Consider the following 19,397-nt stretch of genomic DNA (forward strand, 5'->3'; position numbering starts at 1 on the left):
AACACAGAAACTACTGTAAGGCAGGGTAAAATCTGGCAACACAGAAACTACTGTAAGGCAGGGTAAAATCTGGCAACACAGAAACTACTGTAAGGCAGGGTGAAATCTGGCAACACAGAAACTACTGTAAGGCAGGGTGAAATCTGGCAACACAGAAACTACTGTAAGGCAGGGTGAAATCTGGCAACACAGAAACTACTGTAAGGCAGGGTGAAATCAGGCCAAACAGAAACTACTGTAAGGCAGGGTGAAATCTGGCAACACAGAAACTACGGTAAGGCAGGGTGAAATCTGGCAACACATAAACTACTGTAAGGCAGGGTGAAATCTGGCAACGTAAAGACAGTCAAACAGCAATATATCATCAAAATATCTAGAAATAATGATTGACAGCTCCAGTCTAATGGTCTGTAGGGCTTGACAGCTCCAGTCTGTACTGGTCTGTAGGGCTTGACAGCTCCAGTCTGTAATGGTCTGTAGGGCCTGACAGCTCCAGTCTGTACTGGTCTGTAGGGCCTGACAGCTCCAGTCTGTACTGGTCTGTAGGGCTTGACAGCTCCAGTCTGTACTGGTCTGTAGGGCTTGACAGCTCCAGTCTGTAATGTCTGTAGGGCTTGACAGCTCCCAGTCTGTACTGGTCTGTAGGGCTTGACAGCTCCAGTCTGTAATGGTCTGTAGGGCTTGACAGCTCCAGTCTGTAATGGTCTGTAGGGCTTGACAGCTCCAGTCTGTCATAGTCTGTAGGGCTTGACAGCTCCAGTCTGTAATGGTCTGTAGGGCTTGACAGCTCCAGTCTGTAATGGTCTGTAGGGCTTGACAGCTCCAGTCTGTAATGGTCTGTAGGGCTTGACAGCTCCAGTCTGTACTGGTCTGTAGGGCTTGACAGCTCCAGTCTGTAATGGTCTGTAGGGCTTGACAGCTCCAGTCTGTACTGGTCTGTAGGGCTTGACAGCTCCAGTCTGTAATGGTCTGTAGTGCCTGACAGCTCCAGTCTGTAATGGTCTTTAGGGCCTGACAGCTCCAGTCTGTACTGGTCTGTAGGGCCTGACACCACCAGTCTGTACTGGTCTGTAGGGCTTGACAGCTCCAGTCTGTACTGGTCTGTAGGGCTTGACAGCTCCAGTCTGTACTGGTCTGTAGGGCTTGACAGCTACAGTCTGTACTGGTCTGTAGGGCTTGACAGCTCCAGTCTGTACTGGTCTGTAGGGCTTGACAGCTCCAGTCTGTACTGGTCTGTAGGGCTTGACAGCTCCAGTCTGTAATGGTCTGTAGGGATTGATAGCTCCAGTCTGTAATGGTCTGTAGGGCTTGACAGCTCCAGTCTGTAATGGTCTGTAGGGCTTGACAGCTCCAGTCTGTAATGGTCTGTAGGGATTGACAGCTCCAGTCTGTAATGGTCTGTAGGGCTTGACAGCTCCAGTCTGTACTGGTCTGTAGGGCTTGACAGCTCCAGTCTGTACTGGTCTGTAGGGCTTGACAGCTCCAGTCTGTAATGGTCTGTAGGGCTTGACAGCTCCAGTCTGTAATGGTCTGTAGGGCTTGACAGCTCCAGTCTGTAATGGTCTGTAGGGCTTGACAGCTCCAGTCTGTAATGGTCTGTAGGGCTTGACAGCTCCAGTCTGTAATGGTCTGTAGGGCTTGACAGCTCCAGTCTGTAATGGTCTGTAGGGCTTGACAGCTCCAGTCTGTACTGGTCTGTAGGGCTTGACAGCTCCAGTCTGTAATGGTCTGTAGGGCCTGACAGCTCCAGTCTGTACTGGTCTGTAGGGCCTGACAGCTCCAGTCTGTACTGGTCTGTAGGGCTTGACAGCTCCAGTCTGTACTGGTCTGTAGGGCTTGACAGCTCCAGTCTGTACTGGTCTGTAGGGCTTGACAGCTCCAGTCTGTACTGGTCTGTAGGGCTTGACAGCTCCAGTCTGTACTGGTCTGTAGGGCTTGACAGCTCCAGTCTGTAATGGTCTGTAGGGATTGATAGCTCCAGTCTGTAATGGTCTGTAGGGCTTGACAGCTCCAGTCTGTAATGGTCTGTAGGGCTTGACAGCTCCAGTCTGTAATGGTCTGTAGGGATTGACAGCTCCAGTCTGTAATGGTCTGTAGGGCTTGACAGCTCCAGTCTGTAATGGTCTGTAGTGATTGACAGCTCCAGTCTGTAATGGTCTGTAGGGATTCCAATGTCACCTGATTAACAACCTTAGAGAGAAGGTGTTGACACACTACAGACGACCAATTACTTTAATTAGTCAAAAATCAATAACAGGCTTTGAAGCAACAACAGAAAGGGCCTACAGTACAGTTCACCAGTCGTCCACTTCCAGCACATTCTTCAATGCTAAGCATAACACCATGTAAAGTACAGTGCCTTCAGAAAGTATTCACACCCCTTGACTTTTTCCACACTTTGATGTGTTACAAAGTGGGATTCAAATTGATTTGTCATTTTCTGTCAATGATCTACACAAAATGCTCTGTAATCAGCATGTCAAATGTGGAACCAGAGGGGAAAAAACCTAAAGACCATCTTTACTCCACACACACAGACACATAAAAGCTCTCCCTCGCCCTCCATTTGGCAAATCTGACCTTAATTCTATCCTCCTGATTCCTGCTTACAAGCAAAAACTAAAGCAGGAAGTACCAGTGACTCGCTCAATACGGAAGAGGTCAGATGACGCAGATGCTAAGCTACAGGAATGTTTTGCAGCACAGACTGGAATATGTTCCGGGATTCATCCAATGGCTTTGAGGAGTTACACCACCTCAGTCACTTGGTATTCAGGACATAAAGTTAATTTCTTTGCCACATTTTCAACAGTTTTACTTTAGTGTCTTGTTGCAAACAGGATGCATGTTTTGGAATATTTGTATTCGGTACAGGCTTCCTTCTTTTCACTGTCATTTAGGTTAGTATTGTGGAGTAACTACAATGTTGTTGATCCATCCTCAGTTTTCTCCTATCACAGCCATTCAACTCTGTAACTGTTTTAAAGTCACCATTGGCATCATGGTGAAATCCCTGAGCAGTTTCCTTCCTCTCCGGCAACTGAGATAGGAAGGACACCTATATTGCTGTAGTGACTGGGTGTGTTGATACACCATCCAAAGTGTAATTAATAACTTCACCATGCTCAAAGGGATATTCAATGTCTGTTTGTTTTTTTACCCATCTACCAATAGGTGCCCTTCTTTGCGAGGCATTGGAAAACCTCCCTGGTCTTTGTGGTTGAATCTGTGTTTGAAATTCACTGCTTGACTGAGGGACCTTACAGATAATTGTATGTGTGGGGTACAGAGATGAGGAAGTCATTAAAAAATCATGTTAAACACCAATATTGCCCATGCAATTTATTATGGGACTTCTTAAGCAACTTTTTACTCAAACATATTTAGGTTTATCATAACAAAGGGGTTCAATACTTACTGACTGAATACATTTCAACCTTTCATTTTCTATTCATTTGTGAAAATTTCTAAAACATAATTCCATTTTGACATGTGGTAGTGTGTGTAGGCCAGTGACCAAAAAAAATAAGTCAATTTAATCAATTTTAAATTCAGGCTGTAAAACAACAAAATGTAGAAAAAGTAAATGAGTGAGAGAGTACTTCCTGAAGGGTCTCTAGTTGTCACTTCAGTGCTAAGTGTGATGGACGTCACTGTGCTTGTTCAAGACTATATCTTCCCCTTCCTTACCCGAGCGCCAACTAATAATTCTCTGCCTCATATTTCTGGAGGAGTTTACAACTTATACAATAATGTATGTATATCAAAAGGTGTTAAAATCAACTATTAAACCTCTTACATGAGAAAGTGTAATTGAGGCAGTGTGCTGCAACTAATTCTGAACTCATATAGAACTAACATACCAGAAGCTAATAAGGGAACTATGTATGACGTGCATGTTAAGAGAGATTAGCAGGACAACACTAAATACCCCAGTCATCCTGAGGTCAATCAGCTTCAGTAAGTATCCATCCACAATTCTTCTTAACATTTAAACAGCAATTTATTATATTATTTTTTTAAATCGTTTTTCCGTTAAAACAATAAGAAAAATCATTAAATTCCACATCGATTCACAAGGCAGAATAATGGTCCTTTTACGTATGTATGACCACAAGGGCCGGGCAGCATAGCCTAGTGGTTAGAGCGTTGGACTCGTAACCGAAAGGTTGCAAGTTCGAATCCCCGAGCTGACAAGGTACAAATCTGTAGTTCTGCCCCTGAACAAGGGTTGGCCTGCCTGCCCCTCCTCTCTCTTCCTCCTGCTCGCCCCTTACAGTGGTATAGATGTGTGTTAGGCAGTTAGGGCACACGGTAGAGAAAGACACCGTCTCTCTCAACAGTAGTTTTGTTACAGTGGTATAGATGTGTGTGTTAGGGCACACGGTAGAGGAAGTCAACAGTAGTTTTGTTACAGTGGTATAGATGTGTGTGTTAGGGCACACGGTAGAGGAAGTCAACAGTAGTTCTGTTACAGTTGTATAGATGTGTGTGTTAGGGCACACGGTAGAGGAAGTCAACAGTAGTTTTGTTACAGTGGTATAGATGTGTGTGTAAGGGCACACGGTAGAGGAAGTCAACAGTAGTTCTGTTACAGTTGTATAGATGTGTGTGTTAGGGCACACGGTAGAGGAAGTCAACAGTAGTTCTGTTACAGTTGTATAGATGTGTGTGTTAGGGCACACGGTAGAGGAAGTCAACAGTAGTTTTGTTACAGTTGTATAGATGTGTGTGTTAGGGCACACGGTAGAGGAAGTCAACAGTAGTTTTGTTACAGTGGTATAGATGTGTGTGTTAGGGCACACGGTAGAGGAAGTCAACAGTAGTTCTGTTACAGTTGTATAGATGTGTGTGTTAGGGCACACGGTAGAGGAAGTCAACAGTAGTTTTGTTACAGTGGTATAGATGTGTGTGTTAGGGCACACGGTAGAGGAAGTCAACAGTAGTTTTGTTACAGTGGTATAGATGTGTGTGTTAGGGCACACGGTAGAGGAAGTCAACAGTAGTTCTGTTACAGTTGTATAGATGTGTGTGTTAGGGCACACGGTAGAGGAAGTCAACAGTAGTTTTGTTACAGTGGTATAGATGTGTGTGTTAGGGCACACAGTAGAGGAAGTTAACAGTAGTTTTGTTACAGTGGTATAGATGTGTGTGTTAGGGCACACGGTAGAGGAAGTCAACAGTAGTTTTATACAGTTGTATAGATGTGTGTGTTAGGGCACACGGTAGAGGAAGTCAACAGTAGTTTTGTTACTGTGGTATAGATGTGTGTGTTAGGACACACGGTAGAGGAAGTCAACAGTAGTTTTGTTACAGTGGTATAGATGTGTGTGTTAGGGCACACGGTAGAGGAAGTCAACAGTAGTTTTGTAACAGTGGTATAGATGTGTGTGTTAGGGCACACGGTAGAGGAAGTCAACAGTAGTTTTGTTACAGTGGTATAGATGTGTGTGTTAGGGCACACGGTAGAGGAAGTCAACAGTAGTTCTGTTACAGTTGTATAGATGTGTGTGTTAGGGCACACGGTAGAGGAAGTCAACAGTAGTTCTGTTACAGTTGTATAGATGTGTGTGTTAGGGCACACGGTAGAGGAAGTCAACAGTAGTTCTGTTACAGTTGTATAGATGTGTGTGTTAGGGCACACGGTAGAGGAAGTCAACAGTAGTTTTGTTACAGTTGTATAGATGTGTGTGTTAGGGCACACGGTAGAGGAAGTCAACAGTAGTTCTGTTACAGTTGTATAGATGTGTGTGTTAGGGCACACGGTAGAGGAAGTTAACAGTAGTTTTGTTACAACAGTATTTTAGGTAGGTAGTTTGGTTTTACCTGGTGTTGGCAAATCTGTGTAGGCTGTGTGTGTTAGTGATGAAGGGTACTGTGTAGTGTGGAGGACCTACCTGGTGCCTTCTCCTCCTGAACAGGTATCTTCCAGACCAGTGGCAGTAGAGACAGCAGCAGGGTTAGCAGCTCCTCTCTGCAGGTCAGCTCCTACAGAGAGACACCGTCTCGGTTAGCTAGAATATTCTCTCTCTCGCTACAGGTCAGCTCCTACAGAGAGACACCGTCTCGGTTAGCTAGAATATTCTCTCTCTCTACAGGTCAGCTCCTACAGAGAGACACCGTCTCGGTTAGCTAGAATATTCTCTCTCTCGCTACAGGTCAGCTCCTACAGAGAGACACCGTCTCGGTTAGCTAGAATATTCTCTCTCTCTACAGGTCAGCTCCTACAGAGAGACACCGTCTCGGTTAGCTAGAATATTCTCTCTCTCGCTACAGGTCAGCTCCTACAGAGACACCGTCTCGGTTAGCTAGAATATTCTCTCTCTCTACAGGTCAGCTCCTACAGAGAGACACCGTCTCGGTTAGCTAGAATATTCTCTCTCTCGCTACAGGTCAGCTCCTACAGAGAGACACCGTCTCGGTTAGCTAGAATATTCTCTCTCTCGCTACAGGTCAGCTCCTTCAGAGAGACACCGTCTTGGTTAGCTAGAATATTCTCTCTCGCTACAGGTCAGCTCCTACAGAGAGACACCGTCTCAGTTAGCTAGAATATTCTCTCTCTCTACAGGTCAGCTCCTACAGAGAGACACTGTCTCGGTTAGCTAGAATATTCTCTCTCTCGCTACAGGTCAGCTCCTACAGAGACACCGTCTCGGTTAGCTAGAATATTCTCTCTCTCTACAGGTCAGCTCCTACAAAGATAGAGACACACAGAGTCTTAGTTAGCTAGAAGATTCTACTTCTCTCTCGCTCTCTGTTCACACCTTCTGAAGTAATATCACGCCATCCCACTAACAGTCCAGACAAATGACTGTATAGGTCCGGGCAGAATGAGAGAGACAAAGAAAGAGAGAGAGACACTTTCTAGGAAGTGCTCTCTCTCCTTGTATGTCCTCATGTTCACTCAGGATATCCAGCACAAGCAACCCTGGAGGAAAGCAGAAGACATTCACTGGCCATGGAACCTGAGAGAAGTTGAAAATGCTTTCTTCTCCTGAACGGGTATCTTCCTGTAGCAGTAGAGAGAGAGCAGCAGGGTTACATAAAGAGTTAAACCTAATTCATATCTCAAGGAAGTACGCAACACCAGAACCCAGTCAGCTACGCAAAATGACCGTTATGCATATTTGCGAGGCAAAAGCACACAACTGTGTGAATCCCCAAAAAGTGTAAAATGACGCAACTATGCAGGATTGCAATTTCGCTTAAGGCACACACGTTTGTGAAAGGTATAAATCAGGCTTTAACCATCCAGGGTAGGGCAGTAGAGGTAAGTAGGTACTTGTAGAGCAGTAGGTACTTGCAGAGCAGTAGATAAGCAGGTACTTGTAGGGCAGCAGTAGGTACTTGTAGGGCAGAAGGTATAGTAGATAATTGTAGGGCAGCAGGTAAGTAGGTCCTTGCAGGGCAGCAGGTACAGTTGGTACTTGTAGGCCAGCAGGTACAGTTGGTACTTGTAGGGCAACAGGTACAGTTGGTACTTGTAGGGCAACAGGTACAGTTGGTACTTGTAGGGCAACAGGTACAGTTGGTACTTGTTGGGCAACAGGTACAGTTGGTACTTGTAGGCCAGCAGGTACAGTTGGTACTTGTAGGCCAGCAGGTACAGTTGGTACTTGTAGGGCAACAGGTCCTTGTAGGGCAGCAGGTACAGTTGGTACTTGTAGGGCAGCAGGTACATAAAGTACCTGTAGGGCACCAGGTACTTGTAGGGCACCAGGTACTCGTAGGTAGTTATAGAGCAGTAAGCAGAGTAGGCACTTGTAGTGCAGAAGGTACAGTAGGTAAGTGAAGGGCAGTAGGTACAGTAGCTACTTGTAGTGCTGCAGGAACTTGTAGGGCAGCAGGTACAGGTGGTACTTGTAGGGCAGTAGGTACAGCAAGTACTTGTAAAGCAGCAGCAGGTTCTTGCAGGGCAGCCGTAGATACTTGCAGGGCAGCCGTAGATACTTACAGGGCAGCCGTAAGTACTTGTAGGGCAGCCGTAGATACTTGCAGGGCAGCCGTAGATACTTGCAGGGCAGCAGTAGGTAGAGTAGGTGCAAGGAGGGACTGGTATGGGGTGTCCTACTTGGTTCTCCTTGATTTACCCCTGTCAGTTAGACTGTGTCCTCCTGCCAGTAAGAGCCTACTGTCATGACGTTGGCCTGAGGGGGGAGGTTTATGACCCCCATAAATACCTTTGTCATTTTTCCTCTCTACCGATGTGACTATTGAAAATCCCTTTGTTAACATTGAGAGAGAGTCTGGTGACATCAAAAGGTTGGGAAAAGGAACCATATTTCGGTAATAGAACCAGTTGAAAATATGCGTTGATACTTAATGAGTATGGATGTCAGTTCGGTTATCATCTGAGACATTATGACTGATGACAGGACGACATAAACTGTATCTTGGATCAGATTCACATGGAATTGTTGTGCAATTGAAATGTTTAAATGTGAAACTATTTGTGAAAAGATTAAATGTCATTTTTAGCTTCTTAATGAGAGAACGGTTTGTCAGAAGAACACCACTCAGAGGCCCCATCCAAGTGAACAGACATGGGTTGTAAACTATGAAACACAGCCCTCTCTCCCAATCCTATATAAGCCCCTTGACGAAAATGTAACTTTCTGTTCCAAGGACGTGTGGACTTGAGGTCCCCACGTTGAAAGGACAAAGACCACCTACAGAACTAAGCCAACCTCAGCAATAATTCGAAATTAGCATCGAATTTCAATGTGAAGGTGACGACCTACACGCCGGAAGGATGAATTTCGACTATACCAGCCAGCATGAGCATATAGCATGGCAACTTGGTATGAAATTTGAACCCATATTACTATTATTATTATTATATTATTATTCACTAAAGAAATGATACCTCCTAGCCGTCGCGTTAGCACAGCAGCTGTAAACGGAGGCTAGGAAAGGACAGACGACGTAACCAGTCTAACACACACAACGATACTACAACGTATCCAGTTTACCACCAGAGACATTCTTCAGAGGACCAGAGATTCATGCTGGACCACCCGGTCTCCCATCTACGAACAATCTACCGAAGCACAGCTCAGAGTAAACATTTATTCTATTCTCCTTTTTCAAATGGGCGGTAATTTAGAATGCATAAGATACTGTATTTACGATAGCATAGCTTCTCCCTTTGTTCCTAAGTCTTCCCGCTCTTTCACTTAAACCCAACCCCCCCTCTCTTTGTGTAACCACCTATCATACCTGTTCCGTCCACCAGGGACGTTTTCTGTATGACATAATTTGTAATCAATGTATGATCCATTCTGTGTAGATGTAATTCTGTGTGATTAGTTAGGTATTTACTAAATAAATAATTAAACCAAATTTTGTATTGCTGATTCAACTTGTTAGCCAGGGTTCGTGAAGATAACCAAGAATTTACAACTTTCAGATGAGACTAAACAAGGTGACGATTAAATATTGACTGCTGTTGAGGTAACAGACTACTAGGTCTTTGGAGTTTATTCGGAAGATAACAGCTCTATAAACATTATTTCGTGGTGCCCCGACTTTCTAGTTAATTATATTCCCAATTAGCTTAAATCAGGTAATATTAAATACAGAGATGTCATGACATTGCCCTCTTTGGACACTGCGAGCACCATCCCCCGTCCTCTATACTTCTGACACCAGACTCTGTAAGAGCAGTCGTAAATTCCTACGAGGAGACCCTCTCCTCATGGCCACAGTATAGAGAGAACAAAGGAGTTCTTCCACCTCACAGAACTGGAGAACCGAACAACATTTATGTTCTGGAGGAGGTATAAAAAGATTGGTGAAGAATCCAGCTATGAACTGGTCCGTTTGGTACAATTTTGTGAAACTCATGAGAGACAATACCGCCACATTACCATAATCATGTTTATACAATAGCCTCAGCTATGAGACTTACATCTAATGGTTGTATAAAATGAATTCGGTATCATTGAACGCGAAGACCGACAACCGCTGAAACATCTATTCTATAACGACATGAATGAATGTCACTCTGAACTACCCATTCTAACCACGACAGAGAGAGAGAGAGAGAGAGAGAGAGGGCGGACAGACTCTCCAACAGAAACAAACTTTTCAACAGAGATCCCGACAACACACTGAGCGTAAATATATATATTGATTGCAATTGTTCCCGAATGAGTGAGCGTTCATGTGCAAAGGATTAGCATTTCAATTGTTATAATTAATTTCAACTCTGTAGTGCCTTCTCAGCTGACCCCACTCCCCTTTTGTCTAACAAGCCGCCATGCCGGTTTAGCCCACTAGGGCACATTCCCCTATGATTTCCTTGTAACCAGAGCTACTGTTTGTTATGCATTTCTGGGAATTACTTAGTTAGTAAATAAATGATTTTAAGACAATTAATGTATGGATCACTCATAGTGAAGACGGTTCGTGCAGATAACCAACAATTTACGACGTTTGGAATGAGACTGGCGTGAGGTAAATAACATGTCATTAATTCGAAGATTAATTGATCAGATATTAAAATATCTGAAAGTTATATTAGGAAAATTATAACTTTGTAATCTGAATATTTTCCTTGGTGCCCTGACTTCCTAGTTAATTACAGTTACACGATTAATCAGTTTAATTGCGTAATAATAATTAGAATTATTTGATAAACATGTCTTCTGTTTTAATGATGCCAAAGACAAGACAGAGAAATGATTTTATAGAATAGCATGTCTTATCACTTAATCCGGCATAGCCAATGACACGACACCACCGTATGTGACAGCGTCCTGTGTGACTATGTACTGTGAAGGCTTGGGATATGTGGTGTGTGCGTGATAGCCTTCCCCTAAATATCTTCTCTACTCCTCTGTGACCCACTGCAGGCCACGACCAGAGCATTCCTCATCAGGGAGAGAAAATGCAGTGCCTTAACATCTGAATTAAAGCCAAATAAGACTAAGTGTACGTCCCCCCTATGAGGGCTCTGGGCTAAAATAGTGCACTATGTAGGGAATAGGGTGCCATAGGGCTCTGGTCTAAAATAGTGCACTATGTAGGGAATAGGGTGCCATAGGGCTCTGGTCTAAGTAGTGCACTATGTAGGGAATAGGGTTCCATTTAGGATGCAGGGCAAAGCTCTGTGCAGCACATGAATCCAGAAGGCTAGTGGAGACAGAGACGAGCTGTCTCCCTGATCAGTAACAGATCGATACAGAGACGAGCTGTCTCCCTGATCAGTAACAGATCGATACAAAGACGAGCTGTCTCCCTGATCAGTAACAGATCGATACAGAGACGAGCTGTCTCCCTGATCAGTAACAGATCGATACAAAGACGAGCTGTCTCCCTGATCAGTAACAGATCGATACAAAGACGAGCTGTCTCCCTGATCAGTAACAGATCGATACAGAGACAGAGACAAAGGGCTGAGGGGTACAGACATGACTGGGAATACAGACATGCATCTGTTGGTAAGAGAGATCTTAAAAAAAAATACAAATAAAAAAGTATGTGGATCAGAGAACCAGTCAGTATCTGGTGTGACCACCATTTGCCTCATGCAGCACAACATCTCCTTCGCATAGAGTTGATCAGACTGTTGATTGTGGCCTGTGGAATGTTGTCCCACTCCTCTTCAATGGCTGTGCAGAGTTGCTGGATACTGGCAGGAAATGGAACACACTGTCGTAAATGTCTATAAAGAGCATCCCAAACATACTCAACGGGTGACATGTCTGGTGAGTATGCAAGCCATGGAAGAACTGGGACATTTTCAGCTTCCAGGAGTTGTGCACAGATCCTTGCGACATGGGGTCGTGCATTATCATGCTGAAGAAACATGAGGTGATGGCGGAGGATGAATGGCACGGCAATGGGCCTCAGGATCTCGTCCCTGTATCTCTGTGCATCCAAATTGCCATCAATAAAATGCAATTGTGTTCGTTGTACGTAGTTTATGCCTGCCCATACCATAACCCCACCACCACGGGGCCACTCTGTTCACAACGTTGACATCAGCAAACCGCTCGCCCACACAACGCCAACGATGTCTGCCATCTGCCTGGTACAGTTGAAACCGGGAATCATCCGTGAAGAGCACACTTCTCCAGCATGCCTGTGGCATTCAAAGTCACTGGTTAGACCCTGGTGAGGACAATGAGCACGCAGATGAGCTTCCCTGAGACGGTTTCTGACAGTTTGTGCAGAAATTCTTCGGTTGTGCAAACCCATAGTTTCATCAGCTGTCTGGGTGGCTGGTCTCAGACGATTCCTCAGGTGAAGAAGCCAGATGTGAAGGTCCTGGGCTGGCGTGGTTACACGTGGTCTGTGGTTGTGAGACCGGTTGGACGTTCTGCCAAATCCTCTAAAACAACGTTGGAGACGGCTTATGGTAGAGTGCTGGTCCCATGTTTCATGAGCTGAAATAAAAGATCCCTGAAATGTTCCATACGGAATATCTTGGCAAAGGAGTAATTCTCACTAACAGAGACGAAAACAAATTTGTGCACCACATTTTAGAGAAATAAGCTTTTTGTGCATATGGAACATTTCTGGGATCTTTAATTTCAGCTCATGAAACATGGGACCAACACTTTACATGTTGTGTTTATATTGTTGTTCAGTATATTTCACTAGACATACTTTCAATCTGTCTGATGCTGGCCTTTCTCTGGAATGGCTAAAACACAAGAACCCTCCTCGTGTTCATCCTCGTGTGTTCCGCATACTGAAGTATTACTCAAACAGTACATTTGCCTAACCTCAGGGAGATAGGGAGATGATGGGAGTATTAACAGTAGCAACAATGGTAAAGTTGTAATCAGACAGTTATACAGTGACACTGTGTACACAAGACACTGAGGCCTGTGACTGTCCCAAGCCACATCTGTATTGAGGCCTGTGACTGTCCCAAGCCACATCTGTATTGAGGCCTGTGACTGTCCCAAGCCACATCTGTACTGAGGCCTGTGACTGTCCCAAGCCACATCTGTATTGAGGCCTGTGACTGTCCCAAGCCACATCTGTATTGAGGCCTGTGACTGTACCAAGCCACATCTGTATTGAGGCCTGTGACTGTCCCAAGCCACATCTGTATTGAGGCCTGTGACTGACCCAAGCCACAGCTGTATTGAGGCCTGTGACTGTCCCAAGCCACAGCTGTAATGAGGCCTGTGACTGTCCCAAGCCACAGCTGTATTGAGGCCTGTGACCTACCCAAGCCACAACTGTATTGAGGCCTGTGACTGTCCCAAGCCACAGCTGTATTGAGGCCTGTGACTGTCCCAAATCACAGCTGTATTGAGGCCTGTGACTGTCCCAAACCTAAGCTGGAATGACACAAAACAACTGGCATTGGTTGGCTGGTGACAACACAGCTCTATGAATAAACCCCTTAAATGAGCATCTCTAGTGAAGGTCTTTACTGAGACTCTACAGCCCAGAGGCCTGGTGTTAGTCCCCATCTCTAGTGAAGGTCTTTACTGAGACTCTACAGCCCAGAGGCCTGGTGTTAGTCCCCATCTCTAGTGAAGGTCTTTACTGAGACTCTACAGCCCAGAGGCCTGGTGTTAGTCCCCATCTCTAGTGAAGGTCTTTACTGAGACTCTACAGCCCAGAGGCCTGGTGTTAGTCCCCATCTCTAGTGAAGGTCTTTACTGAGACTCTACAGCCAAGAGGCCTGGTGTTAGTCCCCATCTCTAGTGAAGGTCTTTACTGAGACTAAAGCCCAGAGGTCTGGTGTTAGTCCCCATCTCTAGTGAAGGTCTTTACTGAGACTCTACAGCCCAGAGGCCTGGTGTTAGTCCCCATCTCTAGTGAAGGTCTTTACTGAGACTCTACAGCCCAGAGACCTGGTGTTAGTCCCCATCTCTAGTGGCCTTTACTGAGACTCTACAGCCCAGAGACCTGGTGTTAGTCCCCATCTCTAGTGAAGGTCTTTACTGAGACTCTACAGCTCAGAGGCCTGGTGTTAGTCCCCATCTCTAGTAGACTTTACTGAGACTCTACAGCCCAGAGGCCTGGTGTTAGTCCCCATCTCTAGTGAAGGTCTTTACTGAGACTCTACAGCCCAGAGACCTGGTGTTAGTCCCCATCTCTAGTGAAGGTCTTTACTGAGACTCTACAGCCCAGAGGCCTGGTGTTAGTCCCCATCTCTAGTGGCCTTTACTGAGACTCTACAGCCCAGAGGCCTGGTGTTAGTCCCCATCTCTAGTGAAGGTCTTTACTGAGACTCTACAGCCCAGAGGCCTGGTGTTAGTCCCCATCTCTAGTGAAGGTCTTTACTGAGCCTCTACAGCCCAGAGGCCTGGTGTTAGTCCCCATCTCTAGTGAAGGTCTTTACTGAGACTCTACAGCCCAGAGGCCTGGTGTTAGTCCCCATCTCTAGTGAAGTTCATTACTGAGACTCTACAGCCCAGAGGCCTGGTGTTAGTCCCCATCTCTAGTGAAGGTCTTTACTGAGACTCTACAGCCCAGAGGCCTGGTGTTAGTCCCCATCTCTAGTGAAGGTCTTCACTGAGACTCTACAGCCCAGAGGCCTGGTGTTAGTCCCCATCTCTAGTGAAGATCTTTACTGAGACTCTACAGCCCAGAGACCTGGTGTTAGTCCCCATCTCTAGTAGCCTTTACTGAGACTCTACAGCCCAGAGGCCTGGTGTTAGTCCCCATCTCTAGTGAAGGTCTTTACTGAGACTCTACAGCCCAGAGGCCTGGTGTTAGTCCCCATCTCTAGTGAAGGTCTTTACTGAGACTCTACAGCCCAGAGGCCTGGTGTTAGTCCCCATCTCTAGTGAAGGTCTTTACTGAGACTCTACAGCCCAGAGACCTGGTGTTAGTCCCCATCTCTAGTGAAGGTCTTTACTGAGACTCTACAGCCCAGAGGCCTGGTGTTAGTCCCCATCTCTAGTGAAGGTCTTTACTGAGACTCTACAGCCCAGAGGCCTGGTGTTAGTCCCCATCTCTAGTGAAGGTCTTTACTGAGACTCTACAGCCCAGAGACCTGGTGTTAGTCCCCATCTCTAGTGAAGATCTTTACTGAGACTCTACAGCCCAGAGACCTGGTGTTAGTCCCCATCTCTAGTGAAGGTCTTTACTGAGACTCTACAGCCCAGATGCCTGGTGTTAGTCCCCATCTCTAGTGAAGGCCTTTACTGAGACTCTACAGCCCAGAGGCCTGGTGTTAGTCCCCATCTCTAGTGAAGGTCTTTACTGAGACTCTACAGCCCAGAGGCCTGGTGTTAGTCCCCATCTCTAGTGAAGGTCTTCACTGAGACTCTACAGCTCAGAGACCTGGTGTTAGTCCCCATCTCTAGTGAAGGTCTTTACTGAGACTCTACAGCCCAGAGGCCTGGTGTTAGTCCCCATCTCTAGTGAAGGTCTTTACTGAGACTCTACAGCCCAGAGGCCTGGTGTTAGTCCCCATCTCTAGTGAAGGTCTTTACTGAGACTCTACAGCCCAGAGGCCTGGTGTTAGTCCCCATCTCTAGTGGCCTTTACTGAGACTCTACAGCCCAGAGGCCTGGTGTTAGTCCCCATCTCTGTTTATTTGGACAGAGTTAGGGGGAATTAAGTGTAAGATGAAGTTGACGAACATCAGAGATGCTACGCGGGGAAATGGATTCAGAGACGCTCGGCAGGGAATTAATTGCAATTATTTTACGAAATACTTCCATTTTACAGCTCCTTGTAGGATGACTGTGAATTAAATGATACTCAAGGCTATGCCAGCATCCCAAACGGCAGCCTATTCCCTTTATAGTGCACTATGCCAGCATCCCAAATGGCAGCCTATTCCCTTTATAGTGCACTATGTCAGCATCGCAAACGGCAGCCTATTCCCTTTATAGTGCACTACATACTACTATGGTGTCCCATAGGGCTCTGGTCAATAGAAGTGGACTTTATAAGGAATAGGGTGCCATTTGACTAACCCCTAGCCCTGCAGGGAGATCATTTCATACCCTCTACTGGACGGAGCTACCGCCAGCCTCACCTCCTGGCATCACTTCTGACAGACATGATTCACAAGTCTCTCTCCTCTCTTCTTCCACTTCACTCTTTTTTCCGGACCCTTGTTCACAGCGTTGCATGCCTCCCCTGGCAGAGCTCTCCTCTCTCCGCCTCTAGAACCTCTTCTCTCTCCGCCTCCAGAACCTCTCCTAGCAGAGCTCTCCTCTCTCCGCCTCTAGAACCTCTTCTCTCTCCGCCTCCAGAACCTCTCCTAGCAGAGCTCTCCTCTCTCCGCCTCTAGAACCTCTTCTCTCTCCGCCTCCAGAACCTCTCCTAGCAGAGCTCTCCTCTCTCCGCCTCTAGAACCTCTCCTCTCTCCGCCTCCATAACCTCTCCTAGCAGAGCTCTCCTCTCTCCGCCTCTAGAACCTCTTCTCTCTCCGCCTCCAGAACCTCTCCTCGCAGAGCTCTCCTCTCTCCGCCTCCAGAACCTCTCCTCTCTCCGCCTCCAGAATCTCTCCTAGCAGAGCTCTCCTCTCTCCGCCTCCAGAACCTCTCCTAGCAGAGCTCTCCTCTCTCCGCCTCTAGAACCTCTTCTCTCTCCGCCTCCAGAACCTCTCCTCTCTCCGCCTCCAGAATCTCTCCTAGCAGAGCTCTCCTCTCTCCGCCTCCAGAACCTCTCCTAGCAAAGCTCCTCTCTCCGCCTCCAGAATCTCTCCAAGCAGAGCTCTCCTCTCTCCGTCTCTAGAACCTCTCCTAGCAGAGCTCTCCTCTCTCCGCCTCTAGAACCTCTCCTAGCAGAGCTCTCCTCTCTCCGCCTCTAAACCTCTCCTAGCAGAGCTCTCCTCTCTCCACCTCTAGAACCTCTCCTAGCAGAGCTCTCCTCTCTCCGCCTCCAGAACCTCTCCTAGCAGAGCTCTCCTCTCTCCGCCTCTAGAACCTCTCCTAGCAGAGCTCTCCTCTCTCCGCCTCTAGAACCTCTCCTAGCAGAGCTCTCCTCTCTCCGCCTCTAGAACCTCTCCTAGCAGAGCTCTCCTTTCTCCACCTCCAGAACCTCTCCCTATCCAACACTGGGTCAGTCAGGACCCTAGCTAACTGGAGTCAGTCACAGTCATAGCGCGGTAGGACATTCACAGTCATAGCGCGGAAGGACATTCACAGTCATAGCGCGGTAGGACATTCACAGTCATAGCGCGGTATGGCATTCACAGTCATAGCGCGGTAGAACATTCACAGTCATAGCGCGGTAGAACATTCACAGTCCTAGTGTGGTAGGACATTCACAGTCATAGCGCGGTAAAACATTCACAGTCATAGCGCGGTAGAACATTCACAGTCATAGTGTGGTAGGACATTAACAGTCATAGCGCGGTAGGATATTCACAGTCATAGTGTGGTAGGACATTCACAGTCATAGCGCGGTAGAACATTCACAGTCATAGTGTGGTAGGACATTAACAGTCATAGCGCGGTAGGACATTCACAGTCACAGCGCGGTAGAAGATTCACAGTCATAGTGTGGTAGGACATTCACAGTCATAGCGTGGTAGGACATTCACAGTCATAGCGTGGTAGGACATTCACAGTCATAGTGTGGTAGGACATTAACAGTCATAGTGTGGTAGGACATTCACAGTCATAGCGCGGTAGAACATTCACAGTCATAGCGTGGTAGGACATTCACAGTCATAGCGTGGTAGGCCATTCACAGTCATAGCGTGGTAGGACATTCACAGTCATAGTGTGGTAGGACATTAACAGTCATAGTGTGGTAGGACATTCACAGTCATAGCGCGGTAGAACATTCACAGTCATAGTGTGGTAGGACATTCACAGTCATAGCGCGGTAGAACATTCACAGTCATAGTGTGGTAGGACATTCACAGTCATAGTGTGTTAGGACATTCACAGTCATAGCGCGGTAGAACATTCACAGTCATAGTGTGGTCGGACATTAACAGTCATAGTGTGGTCGGACATTAACAGTCATAGCGCGGTAGGACATTCACAGTCATAGCATGGTACGCTCAATTCTGTCACAGGCAACACTGTGTCAGGAGAATAGCTGAGGGGTTGGAAGCATTAAATGCATGTGTGTACTAAGGCTGAGTGTGTGTGTGTGTGTACAGGTGCGTCTGCCAGGTGAACCTCACCTGGTCGATGATGGAGTCCAGGGCGCTGAGCAGCAAGTAGCCCCTGCCTCTGACCAGGTATTCGCCCAGGGCAACCATGTGACTCTCCTCCTCCTCCTCTCCCCGTGACTCCGCCCTCTGAGCCACGGCGCTGCAAAGCTGGTGAACATCGGTGAGGAATTCCCTCGCCAGAGTGTTACTGGCTCCGCTCATATCAGAACTATAGACAGAGAGAACATCCTGTTACTGGTCCCACTCATATCAGAACATCCTGTTACTGGTCCCACTTATATCAGAACTATAGACAGAGAACATCCTGTTACTGGTACCACTCATATCAGAACTATAGACAGAGAGAACATCCTGTTACTGGTCCCACTCATATCAGAACATCCTGTTACTGGTAAAACTCATATCAGAACTATAGACAGAGAGAACATCCTGTTACTGGTCCCACTCATATCAGAACATCCTGTTACTGGTCCCACTCATATCAGAACATCCTGTTACTGGTCCCACTCATATCAGAACTATAGACAGAGAGAACATCCTGTTACTGGTCCCACTCATATCAGAACTATAGACAGAGAGAACATCCTGTTACTGGTCCAACTCATATCAGAACTATAGACAGAGAGAACATCCTGTTACTGGTCCCACTTATATCAGAACTATAGACAGAGAGAACATCCTGTTACTGGTCCAACTCATATCAGAACTATAGACAGAGAGAACACCCTGTTACTGGTACCACTCATATCAGAACTATAGACAGAGAGAACATCCTGTTACTGGTCCCACTCCTATCAGAACTATAGACAGAGAGAACATCCTGTTACTGGTCCCTCTCATATCAGAACATCCTGTTACTGGTCCAACTCATATCAGAACTATAGACAGAGAGAACATCCTATTACTGGACCCACTTATATCAGAACTATAGACAGAGAGAACATCCAGTTACTGGTCCCACTTATATCAGAACATCCTGTTACTGGTCCCACTCATATCAGAACTATAGACAGAGAGAACATCCTGTTACTGGTCCCACTCATATCAGAACTATAGACAGAGAGAACATCCTGTTACTGGTACCACTCATATCAGAACTATAGACAGAGAGAACATCCTGTTACTGGTCCAACTCATATCAGAACTATAGACAGAGAGAACATCCTGTTACTGGTCCCACTCATATCAGAACTATAGACAGAGAGAACATCCTGTTACTGGTCCCACTCATATCAGAACTATAGACAGAGAGAACATCCTGTTACTGGTCCCACTCATATCAGAACATCCTGTTACTGGTCCCACTTATATCAGAACTATAGACAGAGAGAAC

General features: G+C 46.3%; 1 protein-coding gene across 1 annotated transcript; it reads right to left on the bottom strand.

Moving 5' to 3' along the window:
• Positions 1-318: 318 nt before the first annotated feature.
• LOC115181040 (lysosomal-trafficking regulator-like) lies at positions 319-18,299 on the bottom strand (the record flags this gene model as incomplete). Its single annotated transcript, XM_029743161.1, has 3 exons — positions 18,074-18,299; positions 5,898-5,988; positions 319-328 (listed from the first exon to the last, which is right to left on the bottom strand). Coding segments are annotated over exons 1-3 (293 nt in total), but the record flags the coding sequence as incomplete, so codon positions are not given.
• Between the last annotated feature and the right edge of the window lie 1,098 nt (positions 18,300-19,397).

This window comes from Salmo trutta, unplaced genomic scaffold (assembly GCF_901001165.1).
Source record: "Salmo trutta unplaced genomic scaffold, fSalTru1.1, whole genome shotgun sequence".
In the NCBI taxonomy this organism is placed as follows: Eukaryota; Metazoa; Chordata; class Actinopteri; order Salmoniformes; family Salmonidae; genus Salmo; species Salmo trutta.